Genomic DNA, 10,512 nt, shown 5'->3' on the forward strand with positions numbered 1-10,512 from the left:
AGTGAGGTGGCATGGGGCGGTTACAGCATGGACTTCACATGCAATCTTTCTCCCATCATTTGCTCAATAATGGCATCACAGTGGTCTGTTGGGATAATGCCTCTTCCCTGTGGCATCACAATGCTACGTTTTTACATGGCAACGTATTTTAGTGTCCACAGATAGACGGTCACATGACAAGGTTCCACTGTGACACGCAGTGTTTTCCTGTGCGTTACAGTGCAGCACTGTGGTATCGCAGTAGCCCACGGTGCTGCAGCTTTGTGAGGTCACAGTTCCCCTAATAGGTTACAGCGCTGCACCGTGCCAAGACGATACACAGCTCCGCTGTGACACCAAAATGCTGCATTGTGACATCAAAACGCCACATCGTCATATGCCAGTCTGCATTCCACCCTGCAAACAATGTGTCTTTGTGTCATCCTGTTGGTCCAGTGATACCACAATGGTCCGATGTGACATCAAAATTCTCCACGGTGCTAACACGATGCTCCACTCTGAGAAAAATCTTGTTCCCATCTGTGCCAACCCAACGCTCTATTTTTTGAAACGTCTTCAGTGATGCCATCACAATGGTGCATGACGACATCGCAATGCTTCAGTTTTACGCGCTAATGCTTTTTCGCAATCGCCGTTACGAATTGTGGTACAATGACAGCACCGCCGCATCCGTGTCTTCCTGCCCCAAGATAGGCGCCTGGGAAAAAACCTGTGGTCGAGATTAAGTAAGAGGAGCTACAGAGGTGGCTCACTGGTTAGGAGCATGTACTGCTCTGTCAGAGGACTGGAGCTCCATTCCCACCACCCACTACTAACCTCCTGTAATTCCAGCTCCGGGGCGATCTGACCTTCCTGTGAGGACACCTGCCTTCCCATGCCACTCTGCCCTCCACCACACATGCACACACATAATTTCAAATAATGAAAAATAAACTTCAAAGAGGATGCAGGATTTGCATCTGTGACCAGATAAAATTTCACCTCACGGGCCATGCTCAACACACTTTCTCATTCAGAATGAGAATGGCCACTTGAGATACTGTGAAAAATATGAGACATCTTTCACAGCACTTACTGATTTGTTGGAGAGGGTGGGAAAGTGATGTTCACCCCACCCCCAGGATCCCTTTTCAACATTTTATTGTCTCGAATTCACAGCCATAGTTAAAATTTTCCTTCTTGGTTTCATTTATGTGTTGCCTTCAAGTACACAATTTCCATTTTGTTTTTCTTTTTTCTTTTTTTTTTGTTTTGTTTTTTTTTTTTTTAAACTTTTAAGTTTTATTTAAATAACCTCCAGTGAGAACACAGCAGACCAATCAACCACTTCCTCAACCACAGTTCACCTCACAGGGACGTGTGCAGACTGCCTCTCCATGGAGGCGGCCTTGGCCTTGGCCTTGGCCTCGGCCCCGAGCGGCTCCTGGGGGATCATCCACTGTGGATCGGGCGTTCTTGATAGTCTCATCCACAGACACAATCAGGCACGCAGCCTCAGAGGCCGCTGTGAAGGCGTTGATGTTCACCGTGACTGGCTCCCACACAAAGGCCTGGAAGTTGGCAATGTCTTCGCTGTTGATGTCTACCCCATACCACCTGCCTCCCTGGGCGTGTTGAGCTCGCAGCTTGTTGAGGATGTTTGCGGCGTCAAAGCCGGCGCTGCCACATAACTGTCGAGGAATAATCTCCAGGGCCTTAGCATATGCCTCCATCAGCAGCTGCTGTTTCTCTGGAATGGGCCCTGAGTAATCGCGCAGGTATTTGGAGAGCTCATCTCGATGGCTCCACCACCAGCCACCCCAGAGTCATTCTTGATGGCCCTCCTCACAATCATGATGAAGAAATTGTACCGCTCGCCTCCTATTTGGGTCTCTTCAAACCCCTGGCAACTGCCCAGCACATCTGGAGTCAGAGCATTCACACTGGTCTGGGCTGAGCCTCCACAGGCCATCATTGTCCTCTTCAGATCCTCCTCAGGTACACGGCCAGCACAGAACATGTCCCTGTCAGCAAAGTACTGTGTGGCCACATCCCCAGGAGGGAGTTTTTTGTTTTTCAAAATAAAAATAAATAAATAAAAATGCTGGGATACAAAGTAAATAACCTGTGATTAATATAAAAAATTAAAATTAATAAAATAAAAAAAGAGAGAACCACTGCTTTAGGCATCAAAGAAGAAAAAAAAATTGAGCTTACCTGGAATAAACCCACATAGACATTCGTCACTCCTCGGCTAGATTCTCTTCCTGAGGGACAATCAGATTCACGTAGGATGTGGTGACTAAAGGAAAATGGACCTTTCTGGGGCAGTTGCCTCATGACAAAGGTCCTATGCATTCCCTAGTTTTGCTCTCCTTCCTTCAGTCCGTGAGTTTCCATTTCCCCAGACTCCCACACTGGGCCCTCTTCTCTGAACACTGGATCCGCTTCACCTAGCCTCCCTCCATTCAGTATTAGCTCACCTGACACCACCTCCAGGAAGGCTCCCATGGCCTCCCTAGCAACTCTGCCATAGTGGATCACACTGATTAATGAATACCTTTTGTGCCTCTGCTGTCATTGAACAGCAATTTCGAGGTTCAGGACCTCACCTGTCTTGTCCACTCTTCCGTCCTCAGCAGCTAGCATGGCGTCTGTTCTCTAAAATGTAGGTGCCAAGTGTTGATTGGGTGCTTACCAGGAGCAGCTCGGGCAAGCTTCAGGTACTTCTGTGTGCACAAGAATGCTCTCAGACGTTTGCCTTTTCAGCTTCAAAATCAGGCTATGGTGCAGATCCAAGGCCAGACATTAGTTTCACAGTGGGAGCTCTCTAATTCCATTTTTGTGGAAACCTGACGATACATTGAGAGTCAATCGATAGAAAATGATTAGATAAAATATGCAGCATTCATTTTTCAGAATATCTTTCAGATCCTGGGGGAAGAAAGTAACCACAGGCTTAGGCATGGAGGATGCTTGAAGATGCCCACGATACATTAAAGGCTGTAAAGCAGTGTGGTGGTGGGAAAGGCGTGCTATAAAAAACAATAATAATAATATTTTTTTGTAAAACAGCAACAAAGAACTGAAAAGAAACAAACGGCACAAACTTCATACAGAATTATATAAGTTTGTAGACCTGTGAATAAGAATAAAATTGGTGTGAAAGGATGTCTGTTACATTGTCAAATGTGGTTATCTCTGCAGACTGGAATTGGAGAAGAGGAAATGATGAACTTTAAACACATTGTATGGCATTTTATACAGAATTTGTTATATAAAAATGAATTTGCAGTTTAGGTGCAGTGATTAAATTAAGCATTTATACTGACATCACCATAGATACTGGGATTTGGGAGGACCCTGTGTTGGCATGCGCTGTGAACTTGATGATAAGAATTGCCTGGAGGTTTGTTGGAACTTGTTGCCATGCCTTAGGGTTTCTAATTCAGCAGGGCAGGAGCAGGGCCAGCCTTTAAGCACATTTTTGGTAGGCCCTCCTGGTCTATGGATCTCACTTTGACCAGCCTTTAGTGTATCACCAGCCTCCCTGAAGAAATATCAGAGGACGCTGCAAGAGCATCTGGGAATGGTTGAGCATCACACCATGATCAAGTGATGCTTGGATGCCATCAGCGGTGCTATCGGTGTGCTGAGCCTCCCTGTATCTTTCATCCCACACTCACACATTCCCAGTTATTTTCCAGCTGGGTGCTTGGAAGGAGGCTTTGCTTTCATCAGAATTGGAAGCTCTGAAAACACACTCAATGATGGCCACCACTGGGATCCACTTGGCTAGAGAGACAACACCCACTCTGGCCGAGAGGCTGTTGAAGCTGGGCGTGATGAGAGTAATTCTCTGCCATATGGGCCAGCTTTTACCTGCATAGGTGACTTGCTTTGTGGGTGCCTGATAGAGTCATCAAAATTGAAGACCCAGAATTGGGGTGGAAGCTATCTGGAATGTCATGGAAGAAGCCAAGGGGCAGACCAGATTAGTGAGGACAAATGGAACAGAGCCTGGGCTCTCAGCATCTTGATGTGGCTGAACAGCTGTGAAGCATCTGGCTCAGGCTATAGGTTTGTCATTAAGCATGATTTTGAGTCACAGCTCTGTCGCTGCCCAGGTGAGTGATCTACGTGTAGACGGTGGTGCATGTCACGTGTGATCCTCACCAAAGCATTTAACACAAGCCTCTGCTTCCCATCTGTTAAAAACCAGGCAACTGTCTGTTTCTGGGTGTTAGAACAGCATTAAAAGATATAGGAAAGGACATGGACTTATATGTAGGGACAGGAAGAGGGTTCAGTAAGTTAAGACACTTCCTGCCAATCTTGACAACTTGAGTTCAGCCCTGGTCCCACACAGTGAAAGGAAAGTGAGGTGGAACTTTTCCTTGAAGACTTGAGTTTTGCCATCTGATGTTTTGCTGCAAGCTGAGCACATGCTGTTTTGCCCAGGTTGGCTTGTGAGAGGGCACGTGATATTTTGTGAGCTCTCACATGCCAGGGACATGACTTCGGCCAGCTGAGAACATTCGTGGGTGGACTCTGAGGAGAGGAGATATTCAGAGGCCCACTCACAGGAGACATCACTTTTTGGATCGACATCGCTATGCTGATCTTTGTGCTTCGACATTTGACTTCACAGAGAGAGATGTTCCAGAGAACTTCACTGGGCAATCCAACTGAGCCTTGCGGCTTTTGCTGACTTGTCCCAATCTTATGAATCCTGTTGCTGCTTGGTGTTGGCCTTTGGACTGGGCTGCTGGTATCCTGACAACTGAGTTTGGTAATCCCCTAAAGACCAATCAACCCTAATCATAAGTAGATAAAAGAGATCTACAGCCTCTTTTTCCTACTAATTTCCCCTACTAATCTCCTACCTAAGGTTGCAAGGGGTTGGAATGGAGGTAAAGGTGCTTAAGAACCTTAAATAAAGTAGGTTTGGTGAAAAATCTAAACCTACAGAAAAGAACCAACTTTAACAAGTTCTCTGACCTCCCCACACCCATACATCATGACCTGTTTCACCACACACACACACAAAACAAATGAACACATGATAAAAAATGTAAACATATTGCATGTTAATAACTTGGAGCCTTTGCAGACACTGTCAACATTATGATGGTATTTCACTAACTGCAAGATGCGCAGTCTTGAAAATGTAGACGTGAAATGAAGTAGTCTTTCACAATAGGTATGCTACTGTGATGTGGCTGTTGTGGTCCAGGTGTCAACACTTGGAAAATCATCAATGTGTAAGAAAACTCTGGACATATCAGTGAAGACCTTTCTTTTAAACATATAATTAATGTTCATGGCACCTTAGACTCAACATTAGTATTATGACCAGGACAATGGATGTTGTGGACAATAAGTTGAAAAGTGGTTGAGGAGACTCAAAATCTTGGTGGGGAAAGACTTGTGAAGGATGTTATTACAGTGGTTAAGCACACTCCGCTGCTCTTCCAGAGGATGCGGATTCAGTTCTCACCACCCACATCGGCACCTTCCAACCACCTGCAACTCTCGTTCCAGGGAATCTAATGATCTCTGGCTCTGCACCTGCACTCACACAGTGCACATAAAGTTACACAGGCACATACACACAATTAAAATTGTATGATCCAAGGTTCCATGAGGGATTAGAAAGACATGCAAACTAAATCCCTCATAACTGAAGCTGTAAGTGGTTGTGAGCTGCCCAGTATGGCTGCTGGGAATTAGATTTGGATTCCCTGCAATAGCAATAAACTCTCTTAGCCACTGAGCCATCTCTCCAGCCCCTCAATTCAACCATGTGTGTGTGTGTGTGTGTGTGTGTGTGTGTGTGTGTGTGTGTGGTGTGTGTGTGTGCATGTGTGGTTGTGAGTGTATGTGCTTTCCTATGTAGGACAGGATGGCTTTGACCTCATTAATCCTCCTGCCTCAGATTCCCAAGTACTGGGATTTTGGGTGTGCATCACCATGAGTTTAATAAAGTGGTAGAATATAAAGCCATGAGCAGGGTTCGGGACAACCAGCAAGGAAATAATTGCTTCATTGTCACAGAGAAAGTAGTGACCACCCCTTCTCTGTAAGGGGCAAGGAGAAGTGGCTATGAAACCCCTGTAAAAGTAACCCCAGGCTTGCAGAAGCAGTAGCTTCTGATGGGGTGCTGGAAAGGAGGGAGCAGGTAATAACACCAACCCTTGCAAGCCTCCTAGCCCCTGGTCCCCTTTGGGTGCACCCCACTGGCTCAGTCAAGCAGAACCAAGGGACCATTCCTTCCCTATGCAGACCAGAGCATAAAAGAAAGCAATACAGAGCATCACAGAGACTGACAGAGGGCTGAGAGGTGCAGCTGCACACACATGCTTCTGCTCACATAGTTTTCGTTTCATGGATACAGGGGAGTCATGCATGATTTTTAAAATATTTCTAGATAGGTTTGGTAGCACATTATTGTAATCTCAGGATCATACATTCAGGGCCGGCCTCAGCTCTATGATGAGCTGGAGACCAATGTGGCAACATACCCAGACCCTGGCTCAGTCAAATGGCAGAGAGAGAGAGAGAGAGCTTTGAATCTACCTATGGTATCTCTTCTAATATAAATTAAAAATTCTAAGTAACAGAAAGTAAGTTTCCACCTCACGGGGCCACCTCCAAACCCTGATAAATCTTGCAAAATTCCCCCCTCATAGCACCCTGCCAGGTCAGTTCCAAGAAGCTTGGTATGTTGGATATGAAAAGGAAAGCAGCTGGTGTTAGCTGACAATGAAAACTATTTCTTGAGGCCTTGAATAACCAAAGATTTAAAAGGTACAAAAGCACTGACAAGAGAAAATCCTTGTTATTCTCCATTGGTCTTTTTTTTTGGGGGGGGGGTGGCAGGAGGAGGCTGGATTATAGCAGGGATCTGGAACTTGGCTTCCAGAAGGAGAAGAGAGGTTCCATTTCTTCCAGGAGCAGCTAGAGTACTTTAGGGTAAGGTCCAAGTGCACTAGGCCAGGGTGTGAAAAGGTTTTCCACAGTGTTACAGTTTAGATCTTTGAGAATATGATCTCCTGTGGCAGTGGAAACTCTGGAGTTCCAAGGCCTATGATGATACCAAAGTGTTACAGCTCTTGGTTAAGCTGCCATGCTAAGCACAGCAGAGGTGAGGGTGAAAGCCCATGCCTGATCGACTTGCAAGTGGAGACCCAGGCCTTGGCAAGAGCCAGGGCCAGGGCCAGAGGGTAGGAGAACAGGCCAGGCAAGACACGGCCCAGTGGGGGATAAATGACAAATCTCAGATGGCCATGGTGGAAAGCTAATAGTATCATGCAGCACACAATTCCAGCAATGTGTTTATTTGAAACCAGAGTTTTATAAACCTTGAGTAGTGGGAGGGATTTCGAGGGTGAATGTGTTTGAGTTGTTGAGGTCAGGGAGTTAGGGATACGTGATTTGCATGTAGTGGTACAGTGCCTCATTTTCCATGCAGTAGCATGGTCCTATCACAGAAGGAGAACACAGAACTTAATTATCGTGGGGGTGAGGGGAAAATCCCCAAGCGCAGTTGAAGGTCACTGCTGAAGACTAAGTTCCTTAGCAGGGCGGGGTATTTCTAGGAATAGATAGATAGCTGAACCAATTTTCTTATCAGGAAAGGTCTGACCTGTAATCTTCCCTGAGAGCTCTAGGACACTTCTTACAAAATCTGGGGTCACCCAGTTTGGGGATGGTGACCTCAATGAGAAAAGCGAGTCCATCATCATAAACCGGGCAGAAACAAATGGCTTTCTGGAGACATCAGACTTCAACTGAAATCCAGCAAGTCCCATACATCCTCATAAAAGGAACTACAGAAATATTAGTTCATCAGACAAGACAACGAAGAGAGTGAAAAGTGTGGGATGGGAGGAAAATTACAGGCAGCCTGTGACTTACCTAAAGCATAAAGGCTCTTCTACAGCACTGAATTGGCAAAGGATTCAACAGTAAAATGGTGAAAGACTCCAGCGACTGCCAAGTAACAGTAGATGATGCTGGATTTCAAAACTACCATAAAAGAAACGCAAACTAGATTCCTCCAAAAGACTACAATGAACTTAACCCAAGAAGCTTAAACTGGGATGGGCAAAACCACGTGTTAGCAAAAATGTGTCCTTCTGAGTCCCCTGTTGGAACCACTTTGTATCAGTGTTTGGCAGCATGTAGTAAGAATAGACCTGTGCCCCCACCACACACACACACCCTGTGACCCGGTCATTTCGGTCTCCGTGCACACCCAACAGAAAATTATGCAAATGTGATCTGAGATATGAAAGAAGTTTTCACAGCAGAGGGATCCGAAATGATCCCAAGGGAGCCACGCATCACCTCAAACATGAACACAAAGTCAGACAAAGTATTCTGTGGCGCCACAAGCCAGTGTGGTGGTTGCCTTTGTGCACAGGAGAGGCAGAGGCCTTGGGGGCAGGGAAGGGGACTCCTTAACAGAAGTGGTGGTTCTGTTTTGCCATGGGCAGAGGCTACATTGGTGAACTTGTTTGGGGCTAATTAGTCAAGGGTATGCTTATTATCTGCATATTTTCTTCTGTTTGCAGTTTATCAGCTAGCTAAATGCTTTTGTCAAGCGAAGTCTTTATAGAAGCGGGATAGAATTAGATCTAAGAGGAAATAAGGTGAAAACCAGACTAGAGCGTGAGCCTGACAGTGTCAATGGCAAGATTCTATTTTAGCCTCTGGAGCACTCATCTATTCTAATGGATTGTCATGTGTTGCCTCCCATCCCAAATCTGGAAAATCATGTCCTAAAAAGAAATTGCTAAGGACTTTGAATTTCATCCTATCACTCCTTTCCAACTTGGCTGAAATTAAAGCTCTATTAAAAAGTGACTTCATTTAATATAACCTAAATTGCCTGGCTTATCTGTGCAAGCCAGAACTGCATTTCACAGCCTTCACATACAGGCGCAAGGATGCTTAATGCTTTGTTCTTTACAACTTCCCAAGGTCTAAAAAGCTTGCACATGAACAAAACAAATGCAGAACACAAATTATGGAAGGGCTAATATAAAATCAAGGGGCCAAAATGATGTATTCTAATGATTTCTAAATGATTTTCTATGGCTAATACCGTAATTTAAGGAAGTCAACAAAGCGGTGATTGCTCTGACAGCCACCTCTCCATTTCGCAGCATACAAACACCTCTGAGCAAATCTGAACAGCGGCATCAGAGGAAAGGGTACAGCCTCTAATGTTCTGGTTGCAGCCGCTGTCACATCAAGGTTCATCCCAGCCAGAGCTTCAGGTACCGATGGGGAGTCCCTCTTCTCATTATACCTGGGTCCAACAGTGCATCTGCTCAGCTTTCTCAAACAAACCAGAGAGGGAAAAGATGATGGCATGACCCCAGCCACATGACCACCAGGAAACTGCCAAGGGAGCCTGTGGTCAGTGAGGGTTGCAGGTCATTCTCTGGGTCGACAACCATCTCCCCTGTGTCCACTTATCCCAGCGCCAGTCTGGATGCTACAATTACCAAAAAGAGTGCGGCCCTCCTGCCAGAAGGGCTCATGGGTAGTGGTTTGCACTCCAAGAGTTATGTATTACCTTTAAACAAACCGAGTAAGGCTAAAATCCATTTTCTTTTTGCCACCTAGAAAGACATAATAAATTCTTTCCCAGTTACAAGCACATGCGGCTTTTTACTCTAATCCCACCATGTCCTGCACAGTTATCTTTGTGCCCAGGTTTTTCTCTCTTATTTGCAAACCCTTTCTCACTCCCTTGAATGGCGAAATGGTGGCCAATTCTCCACCCTCAGCACCTAGGAGTTCCATGTCCCTTGGCAGTCCTTCCAATGTCTCTCTTTTTCTTTTCTTTTCTCTTTGTATTTTTTTATTGTTAGAAATAGTTCAAAAGCAAAATGGGAGAGACTGATGTACAAGAAGAAAACTATTTAACTATTAATTAAACTATAAAACTAAATTACTCCTTAGAAGCTTTGCAGTGGCTTGATGACCTCTAAGAAGAACTTATTTTGCACTTATAGGCAAAAATACATTTCCTCCCCTCCTCCCCCTCTCTTTGTAAAAGAGGATCTCAGTCTACCAGGCTGGAATGACCTTGAACTTCGGATTCTCCCAAGAGCTGGAATTTCGGAACTGTGTCACCATGCCCAGTTCATGCTGTTCTGGGGATGGAGCCTTGGATTACCATATGGTCAGCAAGCACTCTACTAAATAACTGATCAGCATCATTAAATGTCTCTCCCTCTCTCTCTCTCTCTCTCTCTCTCTCTCTCTCTCTCTCTCTCTCACACACACACACACACACACACAGCATGAATCTGTATCTGCATCTATACCAAGGCCTATGCCTTCCTTAAGCTGTACAGAAGTGTACAGAAGTACCAACAAGCCTAGATTCATCAGGTTGTGGCCGTATTAGGGGAGCTCCCGCTTGCAATGCACGCAACAGGGCCTGACACAGAGAGGCACGCCTACAGGTCCCTAAGTGTGCTCTTTTCAGCTGTTGTCACCACAACGGAAACC

At 45.5% G+C, this 10,512-nt stretch overlaps 1 protein-coding gene across 1 annotated transcript; it reads right to left on the bottom strand.

Annotated features, from left to right (window-relative positions):
- Nucleotides 1-1,331: 1,331 nt before the first annotated feature.
- Nucleotides 1,332-2,628, bottom strand: LOC129680228 (T-complex protein 1 subunit eta-like). Its single transcript, XM_055611813.1, is given in 4 exon segments — nt 1,332-1,774; nt 1,777-2,047; nt 2,197-2,246; nt 2,592-2,628. Coding segments are annotated over 4 exon segments (801 nt in total).
- Between the last annotated feature and the right edge of the window lie 7,884 nt (nt 2,629-10,512).

Source organism: Psammomys obesus, unplaced genomic scaffold (genome assembly GCF_907164565.1).
Source record: "Psammomys obesus unplaced genomic scaffold, mPsaObe1.curated_primary_1811, whole genome shotgun sequence".
Classification (NCBI taxonomy): Eukaryota; Metazoa; Chordata; class Mammalia; order Rodentia; family Muridae; genus Psammomys; species Psammomys obesus.